Genomic DNA, 19,375 nt, shown 5'->3' with positions numbered 1-19,375 from the left:
GCTATATGTAAAATTTTTTAGTCAGAATATTGTAAGAAAAAGAAAGGAAAATGTTTTGAGTTGGATTCAAGGAATTTAAATGCAAGAAGAATTTCCACATTTTGCCTCCACACAATTTTCACATTATGCCACAGCTATAGCTGTCTGCTATTTCTACTGTTTCCAACCCAGTTTTTTCAGAAAATGCTTTGGAGGCTTTGTCCCTAGACCATGCTTGCTCCCTCAGTTTGTCACTTCCTATCATCCAGAAGCAAGTATCTACTCATCTCATAGATATCCCAAGGATTACTATTAATATTTTCTTCTCTTACTAATATCTCTTTTCTATAAAAGCATTGATGGGTACTAGGCATTTTACATACAAATAAGGAAGCGAGTTACTTTTCCTGGAAACTTGCAATCAATTGGGGTTTGCCCGAAGTGGGGTAAAATGAATCTATCTAGGCTGTACTTATTTATCTGTTACTTGTAACAATTTATCTTTCATGCCCAGCTGTGACAGGTCTTGTTTTACAAAAACTAAAAATGTAGTAGGTGATCCACAGCAGAATCTAAGCATGACCTTCAGCTGGAATGGTATTTTCAGGGAGAAAAAAATAACCAAACAAACAAACAATAAACTCCCCCCAAAAAAGATGTTGATGGATCAGTCTCGCTTGGTACTTTTTCTTGCCATTCACTCTCCAAAATCCAGCCATCTCAGAAACCCATCCAAATAGATGTTTCTAGAGCCTGCCAAATGTATATGTTAGAAGGAAGTGGAGGAAGCAAAGTTCCCAGTGCTGATGGAGAACCAGTGGGAAGAAGTGAATCGCAGAGAACCCTGCAGAGATGCTGGGTGCTCTGAGCATCCCATCCCCACCAAGAAGGCTGGTGGCTACAGCCTGTCATGCAGAGCCTCTGTTGGATGCTCCAGGTTTGCTCCTAAATGGTGTGGAAGCTGGTTCACCCTGAAGGTGGTAAAACAAGAAAGTCTCCTGCAAAGTCTACATGAGAGAAAAAAAGTTCGCATCCTCACTGGCATTTTAAATTATATAAGGCACTACTCTTCCCTGATGGCTGAGCAGGAATACTAGCTCTAATAAATTCCTCTAATTGCTGATTCATTTTAGGGAAAGGTGATGTATCTTCCTTGGGTAGACAGCTTAGGTTCTTATTTACCAAACACTCTTGCTGACACAGCTGCTTGAGATAGCTATTTGAATAGTATAATTCCTAGCACAATCTTTTTTCAAGCAATAACATTTGAAAAGTATGCAGGAAGAATAGGTGACATGTTTTGCTAGAAGAAAATCCAGCTTTCTTTTGATTTGACTATGAACTTAAATCCATATGAAAAAAACATGTCAGTCTTTCTAACTGCTGTCCTTTTCCCCTATATATCCACTACTACAAAATACAATTGTGTGGGACTGTAATATCCAAAATTGGAAGTCCAAAAATCTAAATATTTTCATATTTCTGATGAAACATCCTGATAATTATATTTTACCTGTACACAATTTAGCACAATGACGTCTGGTTTAGAGACAGACTGGGGGTATGTGAGGGTGGTATTTACTGTGCATGGTTCCAGTTGACCTGCCAAGTCTTTATTTTGTCTTTAATACATTTTTCAAATATGGAAAACTAATTAAATTTAGATATAGAGATTTTTCTCTATACATATATAGTATGTGCATCGGATTTGAAAAGATATATACATATGCAGACGTACTAAAGACAAATAGTTAGTGTTATATTACATGTGCATAATAGATTCATAAATATAAAATCCTCTCACTGTTCTTTGGTTTTTATGCAGATTTACGGTCTATCAAATGTATTAAAGCCTGTGGCTGTTGCATAGTGAAGTAGGCAGCTGCTCAATATTTATTTTTATCTTCATTGCTGAAAAAGTAGACCCACTGCTCATTAAATTAGTCCTGGTTCTTCCAGTAAGCACGGTCTATCTCCTTCAGCAGGAGTTCAGGTTAGAGATATTTGGAAGCTTTCCAGCAACACCTAGGGTTTTTTTCTTTTTTATTTTTCAGAAAATGTATGTAAGAGCCTGAAATGTTTCATTCAAAAGAAAAAAAAATATTTTACTGAGTTAAGAGACCATATGTGTTCACACCTCACACCTCCACCCTCAGCATTCACACCTCACCACTTCCTTGGATTTCTTTGGGTGTCCTCAGCCTTGGTTTAATCTGCCTGATAGATGGGCTAATTATCTTGAAAGCTAATGATGCCTGGGCCTTAGGCAGTCTGCCATTAAGCTGAGAACCCAAACCACAGTCTGGCTGGCAGATCTTCCCCAGGCACAGTGGACCTGAAACTGGACCATTTTTGCCAGAAAACTCCTTCCATCAAAAGCCCACCATTTCCCCAGGGGTTTGAAATTTTGGAAAAAAGACAAGAAATTTTACACAAAACAAATCCCTTGGTTTTTAGCCAAGTCTAGTCCATTCACCCTCTGATAAATCATCATGTTAATCCACAACACCTTTATAATAACATTTGCCTTTTTCTGTTATGTTTGTGGAATGACAGACTATGAATACATACATATATATATGTATATATGTGTGTGTGTGTGTATACATACACACACAAAATTAGACAAAAATATGTTGTCTGTAAGTAGGTAGATTTCTGTTGTGCCCAGAAGGGCAGGGAGGGGATTCTTCAGATAGTTCTTAGCTTTGGTATTTCTTGGCTTCTAAATGTTTTAGTTTGCAATCTATTTATAAAGTTATAAAGTTATTTTAAAGATGTATTTTAATGGAAAGTCTAAGAACTAAACTACTTGTGATTTTTCAGTAGATATTCTAAAAATATTTTAGTTGTGTATGTGATGTGGACTGCAGAGTTTTGCAATAGCAAGGGTTGGTTCTCGGGTAGATTGGGGTTTGTTAGGAATTACAAAATGGAGTATCAGATTATAAAATAATCTGCATCCCATATTAATACTGAAGGAGAACTCTAGATTCTTATAACCTTTGAATATATTGACTGGCCTTTGTTGTACACATTTCTCTCTTGAAATTGTGCTGGTTTATTCTCTGAAGAAATAAGGGATCTGGTTATTCTGGGCAAAACAGGGACAGCAAGGAGAAAAACCTTTAAATTAAAACAGGATTTCTACTTCTATCCTCTACTTCATTTGCGTATTAATCAGAAATTCAGCACTTAAGCACAGACAGGAACTTTATTACTTGGGGTATTACATATAGTGCACTTTTAAAATACTCAGTTTACTGTTGGGTCCTTGCTCTGATATTTGAAAATTCTTTACAGTTTTAAATCTCTTGTGGTTATGTTTCATTTCGTATTTTTTCTTTTGTGAAAAAAGTCCCTGTTACTAAGGTGGGGCAGCTCTCTAGAGTGTAAGCTCTTCAGGGCAGGGAACGGTCTCTTAATCCATGTTTGTACAACATCACTGTTGCCTTGACCTGGTGAAAGGCTCAAGTTCCTGTGCACTATTGCAATGCAAATAATAAACACTACTGAAAAATAAAGAGTCTGTTCGGTCAATTGGCGTCTTACCCAAGTATGAACAGAGGGAAATTAGGTGTCAAAGTCAATGCTCTCCGTTATGGGTTGTTTAGCACACAGTGACAATTTAAAATAGTAATGAGTTTTATAAATTAGCTGTGCAGCTACTTGATAATTTGCAGACTTTAGAAGATTTGCTGATGATAAATAGGATGACATTTCTTGTTAACCATAAATAGTGAGACTGTACAGATTTACCAAACAAAGGAAAATTCTTACTCTCTGAACCTGCCCTAAAGGGCTTCTGTAAGTATAAATCACTGTAAACTGCAGAATTGCTAAAGCATACAGTGACATACTTCTGTAAATGTAGAGCATCTAATCATTCAATTCACTACATGAATTTCCATACAGAAAACTGAAGAGGGCATTTTTTTTTCTAAAAAAATAAGAAGTTTTTCTAGGCAATGATTTATGTGTAGTAGTGATTCCAGACATCTTAGAGAATAAAAATGAAACTTTACAAGCCAAATTAGCTCAGCAAGTATTTTTCTCATTTGATGCTTCTTATGGTTAGGGGACCAGAGTCATCTCAGCTGAGCATGAACAAGAAATTGTGGGAATATTGATAATATGGATAGCATATGTAAAACTGCATTGAGAGTAGCAGTCCAGATGTGTTCAGTGGGATGGATGGCCCATTTCTAATGTGAGACAGGCAATTACACAAGGGCAGGAAGCAGAAGGTGAAAAATATACAGGGTAGAAGTCTGTCATAATGAGATGGTAAGAGATCACTGTTTAGAGCTGGTGCCAAACTACAAAAGAGTCTCAACTGATCATTCACAGAATCCTTCTTCCTTCCAAGTGGAATTTTTTATCATTCAAAAGTAGGAAATAAAAGAACGGCTGTTGTAAGTTGTCTTTGACATTCTACTTTTGGAGGAGGAGTGTTTTAGGCATTACTCTGTCTACCCAGAACAACTTTCTGATTGCCTAGATAATCTGATACGGAAAAATCTTCCGGAATCACCACTGTTCTTCACTTGTAGGTAAAACTTCACACACCATTGGTCCATGTGAAACCAAGGAGCTAATTTCCTTATCGCTGATTGATCTCCAAGGTTCTTCTGATCTAATTTGGTGCTTTTTAAGTGATGCCTCTCCACCCTCGTCCCTTTCCCTTGCACATGATGTGCCAAATCCTGGTACTTGGCCCTCGCTGTCTGGATATAAAGAGGTGCAACCTGGATGGTTCCTAACTCTTCCCCTTATCAGTAAACATGTATGTTTTTCACACTGCTGAGGTCGTCATTGATGAGACTGTCAGTGTAAACAGCTGGGGGAACACTGTAATTGCTTTTCAGTGGCTTCATTGTTAGCTGAGCAACCACTTGTTCGTTTCCAGGTGTTATTTCTTTGTCCAGGGCTCCCTGGGACAGATGTTCCCCCTTGTCTCTGACCTGCAGAGCCCATGCAGCTGCAGCAGTACAGAGATGTAGGGCTTTGTTTCACCCACATCTGCTTTATTTGGATCTTGTGGATGGAGGCAGTGATGTGGAAGTCAGTGGCACAGGCAAGTTGTAGATAACTTGGAGCTAAATCTGAGTGATGTGGTGAAGCCACCTGGAAGTCTATTGGGGATCATAGCTGCTTCTTCAAGTCCTGGTGTTTGTCTGCAGAGTGTTACTAGGGCCTGCAGCTGAGGGTATTGCTACACCCTCCACTGCTCTTCAGCATTTATAGGCACTTAAGGGCTCTTGTTTGTTTACCCTGCATCTACCTGGGGATTGCAGTGGTTCTCGTTAGAAACATTTGTTGCCACCACAATCTGCCCCATTGCTCCTACCAGCTGCTTGTCCCTAAAAACCAAGCTAGAAACTAGTTTTAAAAGCAACAGCCTCTTCAGTGGCTTGTGCATTGCTGAGCAAGTGGTACATGTGTTGTAAGGCATGTTTTGCCTGTTGGTTTGCAAACAAATTTGCAATGTTAGGTCTTAAAAGGCTTAAACCTGTAAAGCGTGAGGCAATTTTTGAGTTGTTGCCCGGGGAAGTAACCTTTATCTTCACAACATTTTGCCACTGCTGAAGTTAATTAGTTCAAAAAGAAGATTAGTTCAAAAAAAAAAAAACCCAACTGGGAAGAAAAGTCTCCAGCTCTGGTGCCCTGCAAGTACCATGCAGCATGGAAGCCTGTGAAACTGGGATGCGAATGAAATGTGGAGCCCAGGGAAAACGGAAGCAACTGGCTTGCTTTCCATGCCATTCTTGTAATTCTGTGAAATTACTAAGAACTCAAATTGGCAAGTAGCAAAAAATTGCTATAAATTAAAATAAAACAAGGGCTGCATGCAATCATGATGATGCTGATAGAAGTTGGCAGGTCATTTAATGAAATCTCCCTGTATTACAGCAATAGTAAACCAACTTGTTAAACTACTGAAAGCAAATTAGATGGTTTTTAAATGAAGTGAAAATGCATTTAAGTGATAAATTAACTTACTTTGTTTGAATGGACAATACAATGCTCAGCTTATTTTTCAAAATGTAGAACCAGTGAGCTGTTATTTTTAGTGTTGCAATAACAAAATTAAAGTTTTGTCTAATTTGGAAATTATTGCAATATAAATGGAGACAATTAGTGTGGTGTGAAAATGTAGCACCCAAAAGGATGTGTATGAAACTATGGTTTTCTCTCAGTGCGGTGAAGTCTGATTTTAGTTGTCTTGTGCTCTGGCAAGTTTTTTGACTGGTTTGTGTAAATACAAGGTTTAAAATGCTGCGTTGTTGGCTGCTGGCTGAGTAAATTCTTCATTAATGCCTTCTATTTTGAGTGTGTCTGTGCCCCCCACGGGGGCTGAAGTGCAATACTTTGCAAACAGCTGAGAGCCTTTCTAAGGCATTCCTTCAGGGACACTTCTCGTCCATCAGCCTTCACAAGGGCATGGCTGTGGTGTGGCTCCTTCTTCCCTCACTGGCTCGGTTAAGCCTGTTTTTCAGCTGAAGTCCCAAGAGAGCAAAAATGAAAGCAGAAAATGGCCATGATTCACATCAGCCTTCTAGGACACAAGTCTTTTGTTATGCTTTTCAAACAGGAGAATGAGATTCTTTTCTGCTTGAAATTATAAAGTGTTTAGAGATGTGCCTTTTGTTTTAATAGCAGAAAAGGCATTCTTGGTGGGACTGAGGCTGTCACAGCAGATTAAAAGAGCCCAGGGGAGCAGCTGATTAACAGAAAGAAAATTAATGAAAAGCCTTTGTGTCTCTCTACTGAGCTCGTACAGAGGAATACAACTTGCTCAGCAGTCATCGTTACAAGATCACCTTTGAAACTAACATTTTATCAAAGTGGAGGGTTATAACACTAATGGGTAATTTCTGCTCGTTTGTTTTTACTTTCTTCTGAATTGTGATAAAAGTAGAACACTCGACTTTTCATGGCCAAGCATGGAGGAAGCAGGATAAAAGGCAGAAAAGGATTTAAATTAGATTGACTGAAACTGTTCCAACTACTTTTAATGTTTTATTAACTGCTTTTAAAAAAATGTTTCAAACTTGAAGCAGAATATTGCTTTTTAAAATATTTCAAACTTGAATGTTTCCACATTTTAAAAAAAATATAATTTGAGTCTTGGTCAGAACTTCCCTGTACCAAGTTCCCGGTCTGATGAGTCACATATTCTGCAACTAAGTATTTCCCTGCAAAATCCAACCCCAGGTTCAAGCATACTGACTGATAAGATGTTCTACTCTTCGGATTAGCAAATAAAACATGATAGTACTTTATAAAGCAAATGAGTCATCACTCTTTTTAATCATCATCTCTGGTCTAACTCTACGGTTTGCTGAATGCCTTCAGCTCTGAATTAGCGGCAGTGGAAGATGTGCAGCATGTTTTCGGTTCAAGGCCTTCCACTTTATGCTGGTGTTGCCATCATCATTGCTGAGACAGTAAAACTGTTTGCTGGCTACAGCTGTGCAAACCAACTGAAAGCCACAGGTTTGTTCTAGAACTCTCCCAGACAGAACTGATTTGTACAGCTGTGGCTGAGGGAATAATCTGAACCTTCCTCTGGATGGTTTTATGCAAGAAGAAAAGGCTCCACTTGGTTCTTTGGGCAACACCACAAACAGACAGTGACATCTCCCTCAGATGCTGATCTACACTTCAGAGTAAAACCATCCTCAGGTCTGAGCCTGGTTCAGCTGCTGGGGCTGGGGCAGGAGCTGCACTGGGCCACTGTCAGGTGACAGGTCCCAGCCCCAGCTCAGACTGCGTGGAGTGCATCTCTGCTGTTTGTAGATACTCAAGGAAAGAGGAAATTGCTTGTTTGGGAAAAAATAAAAACAAAACCAAAAAAAAAAAAACTGGAAGGATCTCTTTATTCTTTATATTCTTTGTGGAAGGCTTCATCTTCACGTAGCAGCATTTCTGCACATCTAGTGCCTGCCAGTAATATAAAGGGAGTGGTAGCAGGTACGTGGCCACTTAGACAGGTGTCTTCAATGAGACATCTGTTGCAAAGCAAAAATCCCTGCTCTGCAGAAAAACATTGGAGCAGATGGCACCAAGTACCACACATACACAGAGGCCAAATTCCCCTGTCCCAAACAGTAACCAGGTAATGTACTTAAGATAATATATAAATTCAGATAAACACCTTTGGTGTCTGGTGATCACAAAAAAAAGAATTCAGTGATTTCATAGATCTGGAGCTGAATTCAAGGCAGAAAATTGACTACAAAGCTAACTACCAGAACTAAAGATTTGTGCTTGTTTTGTTTTGTTTTGACTTAAGTGGGGCTATGAGATATGGATGAAATCTTTTACCTACAAAATGTCATAGCAAAATTGGCCCTAATAGTGAAAATCATTTACTCTGATTTATGTTTCCCAACTATATCTTATGAACTCCTAATCACAAGTGAAGCAAAATTAATAAGCTTTAAACTAAGTTGCTGCAGTTGAACAACAGGCGTGGATAGAGGTAGGGCACAGTACCAGTCTTTCTTTTAGAGTACTTTAGAAATGCTGCTGCTGATAGGACAGTATCTATTCAGATTTACTAAACAGCTGTTGAAGAATATAAGTATTAGAGTGATGGCAACTATATATTTCAAAAGAAATGTCTTTCACTCTGCAAATGCAAACTTCTTCCTTTCTTGGGCAGAGTCAACTGCAGTCTGAGTTCATGCCAGTCATAGCCCTGCAGGTCCCATGAATAAAACCCCAGCCTGGGGAGTGATGTCATTCCCTCAGTTCTTTTTTAATCTCCTTTTTGTGCTGAGAGCAGCCATCTGTCCCCCTCCAGACAATGACAGAAGCAGCTGTGCACGGTGTGCCATCAGGAACAAAAGCCTTTGCTTCATACCAGAGGGCACTGGGCTGCAGGTCAAAGGGGGTTATAAGGATATCAGGGTCAAATGACACCTGTGCAGAAAAATAAAATGAGGATTATATGGCCTTTATTCACTAGCAGAAAAGTGGGGTCAGTCTTTGTCTGAGTGTTTCTCTAATGGCCATGGGAATGTGTATGTGTTTTCAAGGATAGCCGCACCACAATTTACCCTCAGAGTAATCGAGTAACAAAGACAGCTTCAAGCAAAGGGCAAAGCAAACACAATACAAAACAATTATTTTGAAGGGAAAACAAAACAGCTTGGATACATTCTGGTACTTTTTGCAAGTTCAAAGAGTGTGATTTCAAGTGGTTTGCATATCCTGTAACATGCCCTTATAAAAGCACAGTGAACCATGCTTTTCATGTGCAGTCCGTAGCACACAGTAGTTCCCTTGCTGCTTTGTGGGAAAAGGGAAGCTGAGCAAGGGCCAGGCTGCTCAGAAGCCTCATTCAGGAGAAGAAGTTGGTTATGCTTTGAGTGGCTTTTTCTGCAGGGTGAGCAGGAAGGAGCTAGAGGAGGGTACATACTCCATAGAATGAAATTGCCCATTCCTGCTTGTGCCTTTCTACTTTTCCATACGTGGTGCTAGTCCTAATCCTAATCCTGTCCCAGATATTCTCTCTCTGTGCTGGGTCCATTACAGAACAGAAGCTGATACAGGTGTCAGCTATAGGAACCCTTTTAAATAACAAGGAGTGTAAAACTGGGGTAAAGTCCAGGCATATAATGAAATAGGTAAATGAATTTAGCAGAGTACAGTCTTCTGTGTTTTGTTTAAGCCCTCGTCACTTTTGTTCACATGGATTCCTTTCTGTTTCTAAGCAAACATGCGTTTTGAAGCCAGAGATATACCAGGGGTCATGCAGCCTTACCACTTCTTTTGGGATGACAGTCCAGGATTTGGCCCTGTCTGTTATTAACAGGGTGACATTCCAAGAAGTTGATGGGACAGAAGTACATATTTCACAAACGGGTAAGCTGTAAACACTGTATGCTCCCATCTCCAGGGAGCACGTCCTGGGACATTCGTGGATATGCATTTGAGCTCAGACAAGCCATGAGACAGCCATGACTGGGCCATCACCAAAAACAGTGATCCCTTCCATGCCACAGTTCCACTTATGGATGTAGAAAATGGTTCCCTATTGCCTTCCTTGCTTTTTTGCAATGCAGTTCAAAAAGGATACTGAAATAAAAATTCAGTCATAAAGCACAGCATTTTTATAAAACTAGAATTTCTCCCTTTTTTTGGTTAAGGGCTGTTGGTTCAGGCTTGTTAAAAAGTATTCTTTCAACCTGAAAACCTTGTTAAAAAGTATTCTTTCAACCTGTTGTGTTCTTATTTGCTAATTGCCTACTTTGTTTCCTAAATGGTATGAATAAGTCCTTTCACGTTACATTGTCTACCTAGTTTATGCTTTTTTAGGGGAAAAAAGTCACAAGATGCTGCAGTAAAACAGGACAGAAATATTACTAATGATGGAAAACACATGACTACATTTCTAGGTCATTGTACTGTGTAGTTTATCTGAAGGTGTTGTGACTGCTGAGCAGCAGTGTAATTCAGTCATGTGAATTAAGTTTAAGACTGAAGCTTTAGAGTTGTTTTATGCCACCAAGAAACTGCTAAAACTTGAGAAAAATCCTGTTTGTCACTTGATGCTGATGTTGGCACTCTCCTGCCTTCAAGTTGCTTATCATTCCCATCTCCCTGTGTGTGCTAAATGAGCAGAGCAACACACCGTTGAGAAGCCACTCCTGAACATTACTGTCCAGGAAGAATGTTATAGATTTCCAGTTTTTTAAACAAGATGATCACCAGTTCATGAATCACTGGTTCACAAATTATTTGTTCTCTTTCAACTTTACATAAACCTCTATTTAACCCACAATAAAGTCTCTTATTTTAAGCTGTCTTAAGCTAGGGCAAAACTTAGGGCGCTGTTGTTGGTTCCTGAGACTGCCACAGCATACTTTACATTCTGGCAGCTCTGTCGGCGTCGCTTTACAGCTCCTCCAGAGATCAGCCAGCTCTGCTGAGCGGTTAGTGACTCCAGACATACATGCCATTGCTGTCTGACTCTGTTCTTTCTGGGAAACTTTCCTGAAGTCTGTTTTCCTCTGTGTTTCATCATAATCCCAGGAGGGGCAGATTTTTCTTTCTCTATATGAACAGTCACTTTGACTGCAGTCTATATGACCCAGCCTGGAGTGTGTGCTGCAAGGCTGAGTTGGTCATACTCTGAGAGAAGTTTACTCTCACCAACATCTAGTATCAGAACTCAAAGTGAGAAACAGAAGAACTTTCAGGCTTTAAATTTTTATATTGTGTTTATTTTTGTTGTGTTCGGTTTTACTGTGTAAGGAGAAGATAGCCAGTTATTGTGCTGCCTTGAGATAACACCTGGCTGTAGGGGTAGTAGTGTTTGAGACAAAGAAAAAACAATTATCCCAAAAGTGAGGGTATAGGTGTTAGTGTAGAGTGCTGTGTATATATTTATATATTTGGGAGTGTAGCAAGGCATATGGTCAAACATCCAGGCCTTGTGCCCACCATACAATACAGTAGCTGTATAGCACAGGGATTTATTATCAAGCTGACGTTAAACAGACTTAATGCAGTCTCACAAAACATGGTCCCCAGTGTAACCCTGTGATTGAGCATGTCATCCAACCAGCTCCTTCGAGCAGTTATGGTTAATAACAAGCAGTTATAGTTAATGAAATCCCCACATGAGCAAGCCAGACGGGCCCCAAGAGAAGGGCCACTGTTGGCTACAGTGCCTCCAGCCCTTTTGCCATCTTTTCCTCTAATCACATCCTTTCAAGGGCACTGTGCCACACTCACAGGAGTCACCTTTTTCACAAGGGACATTCTTGTCTCCTGCCCTCTCCCCAGACAGAGAAGTAAGTGTGTTAACTTCTCCACTTCTCTTTGTGGCAGCTCAGTGGGTTTGGCTCTGGTTCAGGCTCTGCAGTCTCCTTGCAGAGCAGTGACGGTTTTAATCAATGGCAAGCTGACTTTCCTAAACAAAGTACTGTTTCTTCAGAAAGCAAGAGCTTCATAGTGAAAAAGTGAAAATATGATCAGGTCATATAGTTGTATAGCTTACAGAGTGCTGACCCAGCATCCAGGGGGGGTCTGGATAAAAACTGTAATATTTACGCTATTTTTTTAAATCTCTGTCTCTTGACTAATAGTCCCATGTATTGCAGACAGCATGAGTCACTTCCTTTTTAACTCATAGAGGCCACTGTATGTCGTATTAAGTTCATTACGTTGCTAGGCTATTTCCTCTGTGGGTGAAATGTCAAAATACTGGCTACCTATATAGTCAGCGTTAGGAATCTCTATCAATTAGAGACTGATCCCTCTACAGTTATACTTCTTGAAAAAGTTGATTCAATGAGCCCAGATAAACCCATAAAGGTGCATGAAACTGTGTAACAAATTATATAGTAAACTGGGTATTCCATGTTTCCAGATCATGAATCTTAGCCAGACTAAAGTATGGGAAGTATTGATACCCAAAACAAAGTACAGTTATTATACTGGTTGAGCTGGTAAAATAAATTATCCCTTATTTAATTTATTCTAAAATTATATAGATAACAGAAGAATAGATATAGAAATAGATATAGAAAATAGTTCAAAGAGATAATAATTTTACCTGTTTCTATCTGAGCCATTGAATTTTCTTATATGATCCATAAATGTGCAGCAAGAAGGCAATTCAAGCTTACACATTTTAGACTTGACCTGTCACAGAAGAGGATGAATCACTGTCTGGAGGTTTCTGTTTTTCTCCTTTGGTTGTAAAGCAAGAATAGGGTACTGGTTTAGATTAGATGCCTGCCTGCCATCCATCCATCCATCCATCCTATTCTTAAGTATCTATTTGTTAGAAAAATACTCTGTTACAGTTTTGTTGTAAAAAAAAAAAAATCATCATTGAAAGAATAAGAGTATCACTGCAGATTTTTTACAAATATCAGGTTAAATGTTATCTTTGAAGTTTGTTTGCCTACAGACCAGATGTTATCATAGAGACAAGTTAATTTATAGATGTGATATCAGTACTCATTCATGTACATTGCAGGCAGTCAAATTCAGTCATTACATGTGTTGTGTCCATACAGTGAACAAGAAGTAATTCAGAAATCAATTCAGTGCAGTTACCCTGAGAAAGTCCTATTTGCAGATGAAGTGGCTCCTGCCAGCCCCACCGTGGGGGACCTGGTGTTCCTCTGTGGCAGCAGCAACGGCAGTGGTATCCAGCTCTGCTCTCATCTGCCCCTCTTAGCCCTCATGCTTCCCCTCATTCATCCCTCTGCTACTGTTTTGGTCATGAGTATTAAGCACAGAGGAGAGGATCACGAACTTGGCCAGGAAAATGTCATTAATAACCTTGACAAGTATGGAGATGGATTGGGAAGGATAAAGGAGAGAGTGGGAGGAAAGGAAGTCGAGACAATAAATAGGCTAGACCTGCTGTTACCATGTTAATCTCTACAGGGTTATTCAAGGGAATTGCTGTGTTACTTCATACTATACCTAGATCCTTTCCTTATTTCTGCACTATTTCTTCCTTGATATTGACATTGTATTTGTAACATAATGTATATTTATTATAGTTTACAAAATTAAGAAATCAAAACACAATTTCAAACATATTCAATACAATGGTGGAGGGGAAATACACAACTTAACTCGTTAAGTGATACAATTGCCTGACAATATAAAAGCTTTTAGTCCACTCACTTTTTTAATTGAAGATGATTATGTAATTGCATATCACTTAATGTGACCTCCAGTTTTTGTTCCAAAATAGACCATAGTTTTTTATATTAATACTCTATAAGAGGCTTACAGCAGCTATTATTTTTAATAATAGTCTCACTAGTGCCTTCCTGATTCTACAGTATTTCACCTTTGGCTGTTGTATTGTTTGGTTCACTACATTGTTTTGAGAAATATAATCATGATGCATACAAAAAAATCTGTTTGAGGATGATTTATAAAGGGGATCTGAATTTAAGGGAGATTATATTTCCATTTGCTGTACATAAATTGTGTCTTTTATCTGTGGGAGTGGGGACTGAATACCCTGTCAGAAAGAATTGCATATATATAAAAACTGGTTGCTGTGATGCTAATAAATAATCAATCACATTAATTCAGAAGAGGTAAATATTACAATTTTAATAACTTTAATGTCAGAGCATGTACTGCAGGAGTCCTCCTAAATGAGCAGTTCCTCTTGCTCTGAAGTGGGTTATCTGCAAAAGATAGGTGTGATTGGTGGTGATGGAAATGCAACCAGGTTTTCCAGAATAGGAGCCCAGTGTAGATAATCTGCTGCCATAAACACTTATGCATGTTGTTGACAGCTGCTCAGTCATAATTTGCAGGATTACTGGTGGTTATTAGAAAAAAAAAATGAAATTCCAAATAGTAAAAAGCAAAACTGTAGATAAATCTTAATCCTTTAAAAAAACATCGTGGTTCTTTGTTTTTTTAATAACAGTGTCCAGTTTACCGAGCAACAGCTCACCTGAAAGGAAGTTTTATGTTGGAAACAAAAGACTGTTGCGTTTGGGGTAGGGAAGAGACACCCTTGAGGAGTCCCAACAGACCTGCCTTTGGGGAAACTCTCAGCAGTTGCTGTTAGAGCTCTATTGAACAGAGGAGTTTGGCAGCCAATTAATTCTAATCAGATTTTTTCTGGGTTCAGTTCCCTGCGAGCAAGTTGATGATGTTCCCCCAAAAGCAAACTGGAGAGCAGCAGCAGCCTGGTTGTTGTGTGGTCTGTCTCCCTCTTAGGATAAGCTCCTGGCCTCCTTTTGTGTGTCTTCCCAGCCCTGCTCACCTAACTGACATCAGGAGTCTTCCTGCCAGAGGGAGGGTTTCTTAGGAAAGAGGGTTTTAAAAGATCAGGTTGGCAAGATCTGCAGGCATTGTGCTTGGCTTTGTGTTCAGCAGGTTTTCTGCTTGGAGCTTATTTCCTCCCACAGTTTCAGCAGCACAGAAGCCTTTTAATGGCAGCTCCCAGTGCCATGGCAGTGGGAAACATGGACTGGCAGCATTGTGGTATGGCAAAGGCCTTTGGCTGACTGGTCTCCACCACCATTTCCCCTCTGTGCCTTGTGTTTTGCTAAGAGGTGACTTTGACATGTTCCGAGCATGTCGTGGGAAGAGCTCCATGGGAGAAAACTAGGAAAAACCCAATGGCTGCAAGATTCTTACACTGTGTGTCATCTCCACCACGTGTTTGCAATTGTGCAAACATAATCAGTCTGGCAGATTACCAAATACGCCGTGCCTGCAAGGAAATAGGCCTCTCTTTGACTTATGACTGTATCTATGTGCAGTGTTCAGTTTATTTAGTTAGAGATCAGTCATGGATTTGTCGCAGTTCCTCATCACGGAGCAATCTCCTTTTCAATTGTGGTGTCATCCAAGGAGACATGACTGTGCTTCTCCTCTTCTCATCATAGCTGTGTCCACCGGTGGGCAGAGCAGCAAGCCAAGATCCTGCCACTTGATACCCCCTCCCTGGCCAGCCATGGGTGGGCATGGTGGCAGCTCAGGGAGGGGAGCCATCACTTCCACAGCGTCTCTTCCCATCACAGTGAAGCTGGCACAGAGGAGCTGGGCGGCATGCAGAGTTCCCCCACCGCTTGCTTCCAGCACATCCTCTGTGCTGCCCACATGACTGGAATAGAAATCATGCCACATGTACAAAACTGAAAACTTTTCACACTGCAATTTGTTCTTTCCTACCCCCGAGGCCTTTGTTAGCTAACAAGACACTAGTCTTTGAGGGGAGAGACAATGGTGTGTGGTTCAGCTCGTGCTGTGGAGGCGCGCTAGAAATGGCGCAACACCCTGTGACCCCCAGCCCCCCTCCTTAATTTTATTATTCTGGGTCAGTGACATTTATTTTGCTGTAAATGTCCAATTTCCTATACGGTACATGTGTTTTACAAAGGAACTAGTAAACTAAAATTATATGTTATGCAGAAATTCTTTGGTCTGCAAACACAGATAACCCATATTTGCCTTTCAGTCTTCATGAGCTTAGACATTCAGTGACAACCAGCAATAATATTTTTAGCCGCTGGCATTCTCTTCCGCTTCAGGCTAACTCACTAACTTGATCAAGAGATGCTCCTTAAATGAATTGACACCATGTGCAGTAAATTATGTATTAAGGAAAAAAGAGAGCTCTGGGGTGAGTCTGTGGTATCACTGCATTGGAACTGATTGCGGCTGAGAATTTGTCATTGCTGAAGTTTGTATTATATTTAGAGAGGGAAGGGGTGGTACATGTTGTCCAGCTCATCTCAGTTTTACAGTGCCATTTTAGACACCAAACCTCATTAAGCTTCTTTAGAGGACATACTCACTGCTGGCCTTCTGCACACATCCTGTGTATGCAAGGGATCCCACTAAACAACTGTCTAAATGGGGTGCAAGCAAGGCTGATACCCAACAGATAAATAAAATTTCATGTATGATAAGCAGTAAATACTGCTCTATCTTAGTCATATGAACTGGTTTGGCTGAGTTGTCCTCCCCCAAGTCGATTAAGTTTAATACTTCTGTGTGAACACTCAGTTTCCATTAAATATGTCTGTATGTCTGATCCCAGGCTGAAACTCTGATATTCCAAAAATAGTTTAATAAATTGAAATTCCAAGATGTATCATCATAAGCCTGTCACTTGAGTATCAAATCTGCCATGTTATGTAAAAAATATTGGTTATATAATGGGATTTTTATCAGTCGAGTGACATAAATGCAAATATTAGAGCATTATTAGGAAACCAACCTCTCTCTGACTTTGGATCTGTTATGCTGGAAGTCAGAGAAAAAGTAGATTATATATATATGAGGATTTAGGTGCTGTAGCTTCAGAGATGTCTGACAACTCTGAGTTACTTTGGGGGTTTTCTTCCAGATAAATGTAAATACATTGTAAATGGCACTGAGAAAAGAAACTGGAGTGTGAAAAGAATTTTGAGCAACTCCAGGGTTTCCTTTGTGATACCCCAACTGCAGCCACTGCTGCTGGTGGGGTCAGAGATGTCCCAAAACCCAGTACTTCTTACCTCTTGAAATAGGTGGAGAGAGAGCTGGGGAGCTATAGTCTGTCTATCTGCTGGAAAGCAGATAAAGGTCCTGAGCTAGCAGAAACTGGGACTCACTAGCAGGAGGACATATGGAAGAGCAGCAGGGATTTCCTGTAGGCAGAGCAATGTTCATACATGCATCACAGCCAGTTGTCACCAGTGATCAGATAGCAGTGCCAAGCCCTGGGGAAAGGCTGAATGGGCAGCAACTGCTCAGGGAGCAAAGGCATTGTGTGGAAGTCCACACTATTGGGGAGTAGAAGCTTTGGAGTATGGGAGCATGTAAAGAGTGGTGTTGTGAGTTACCTGAAAAAGAAAGGAATTAAGTATGCTATACATAGAATTAAGTGCATCGTTTTATAACTGATAAGCTGATTTTGCAGTTTGCACAACTTGTTGAAAACCCTAAGTAGGGTACTATCTGAAATTGCACAGCCTGATGTTACTGATGGACAACCATCTGTCCCCACGGACTTTCAAATTAGGAGAGCATCACTTTTACTAAGAGCAGGCAGTCTGTATGGTGGAGGGTTTAGTAAGTGAATTAGATGAGTCTTCTGCCTTTTCAGCCTGAGGTAAAAGCAGACTGAAAAAAATAGAGGCAAGGTCAACTTCGCAAGTTAATATAAGTGAAATAAATATTTTAATTTCACATATTTTCTGGGTTAGTTGAAGTGGAGCAGACTGTAAAAGGCTGATGTGCTCTTTAATGTTTCTAGTTCAAAGAGGCAGTTTTCCCAGTAGCACTGGTATCCCCCCAGTTGGCTCTGTCACAGCACCTCGAGCATTCGGCACACTTTAGAAAATTAAATCTCACAGTGCTCCGCCGAGCAGGTAACTACTATCCTTCTCTTATGGATGGAAAATTGGCATATTCAGTAAAGGAGTAGAAGCTGGAGGGAAGGAAACTAGTGGGAAGAGAACACTGAATGTGCTTCCCAGGGAATTCTCAATATCACACATCTATGTCCTGGGATGGGGAACTACCCGCCTTTAAAGAAGTGGATCACATGTCCAAAGTAACACTGAAAGCTGTAGCATAGGCTGGTCAGGGTTCTGATACCTCCTGTGCCTGGGCTTTAACTAGAAATCAGTTCCCCCCAAAATCTATAGATTCAGGTAACGAGAGAAAGGACGACCCTGTTCTGCAAGCAGGGGCTGTGCATGTAGGCTTCCTACATCAGTGTAAAGTTCCTCTGCTGCCTTCACAGAAGCCACAGGGCTCCAGGGCTTCTAAGCCTGCATAGTCCCAGCTGAGCTTTCACCTTTCCCTGACAGTGAGCTACCTCAGTGCTACTAAAGTGCACGCTGACAAAATGCTTAGTTTAAAACATGGCATAAAAGTGCTATTAATGTGTTGCTGGATTTTTCCCCTTGTATGGGATATGAAAAGGAAAAAGAAAAAAAAAATTTTTTTTGCCCTGTAAGATTAAACTATCATCATGGTTTTAAGGGCTTAATCTGCTGGCATGCAGACTGCTGGCTGATAAGTCTCAGAGTCTGAGTGTAATTGGATGCAGCATCGGATTCCGTTGTGTGGGCTTTCCAGGGGCTTTTTGTTTGTTTGTTCATTTTTAACACACTGCAGAGTTGAAGTGATCTGTCTCTGGAAATGCCTTTCGGGTTGAAGCTGTAATGCTGTGTCCCCCCAGCTGGTATTTGGGCAGCACCTGGTTGGAGACCACCGCTCAGGGAGGGCAGCGGGGAAGGCTGCTCAGTGTATGAATTCGTGCTATTGTTCGAGAGACACATCTGCCTTAAGAAATCGCACGGCACAGGCCGTTACTTATTCAGATGCAGAAGCTCCTTCCGTCCCCCAAGACGGCCCATTCAAGTCACATGCCAGAGGTCTCTGCAGAATGGGCTGCAGCTGCTTCAAATCTGCTGTCTAACATCAGAAGCAGTTGGACAAACTGTACCGTGCTGACTACAGTCAGGCTCCCTGGCACCAAGGAAGACAGGGAAAAGATTTGGGATCCCAGCGCTATGTTCTCAGAGGATCTGTGGCTGGAAAATGAGAAAAACTGTGCTGTTGTTCACAAGTCGAAACGAGGAAGGAAGCGCCAAGAGCTCCTGGCCGTGGCCCTGGGGGTGAAGGTGGGAGTAAAGGGGGCACTTTTGTGGCAACCTCTGAAACTCTTTGCCTATTCGCAGATCACCTCCTTGGTCAGAAGAGCAGCCTTAACTCAAAATGACAACCACTTCAACTATGAAAAAGCACACAATTTTAAGGTAAGCATGCCTTCCTATCATTTTCAGTTAAAAAGTTCTGTTGAGATGCCTCACATTTTGGTTTTTTGCTGTGATGAGTTTTGCACGCATCTATTTATACTAGCTCTAAGAAAAGTGTTGAAAAA

General features: G+C 40.5%; 1 protein-coding gene across 1 annotated transcript in view; it reads left to right on the top strand.

Annotated features, from left to right (window-relative positions):
* The window catches only part of CHN2 (chimerin 2), a 167,073-nt gene that overhangs the window by 123,850 nt on the left and 23,848 nt on the right, over positions 1-19,375 (top strand). The window contains exon 7 of the mRNA XM_027723778.2: positions 19,173-19,250. Coding sequence (XP_027579579.1) covers positions 19,173-19,250 — 78 coding nt within the window. The remainder of the gene's footprint in view (positions 1-19,172; positions 19,251-19,375) is intronic.

The sequence above is a fragment of the Pipra filicauda genome, unplaced genomic scaffold (assembly GCF_003945595.2).
Source record: "Pipra filicauda isolate LSUMZ 115617 unplaced genomic scaffold, ASM394559v2 scaffold84_size4826128_pilon, whole genome shotgun sequence".
Taxonomy (NCBI): domain Eukaryota; kingdom Metazoa; phylum Chordata; class Aves; order Passeriformes; family Pipridae; genus Pipra; species Pipra filicauda.
Note: the sequence above shows the minus strand (reverse complement) of the source record. Positions and strands in the feature narration are given on the sequence as shown.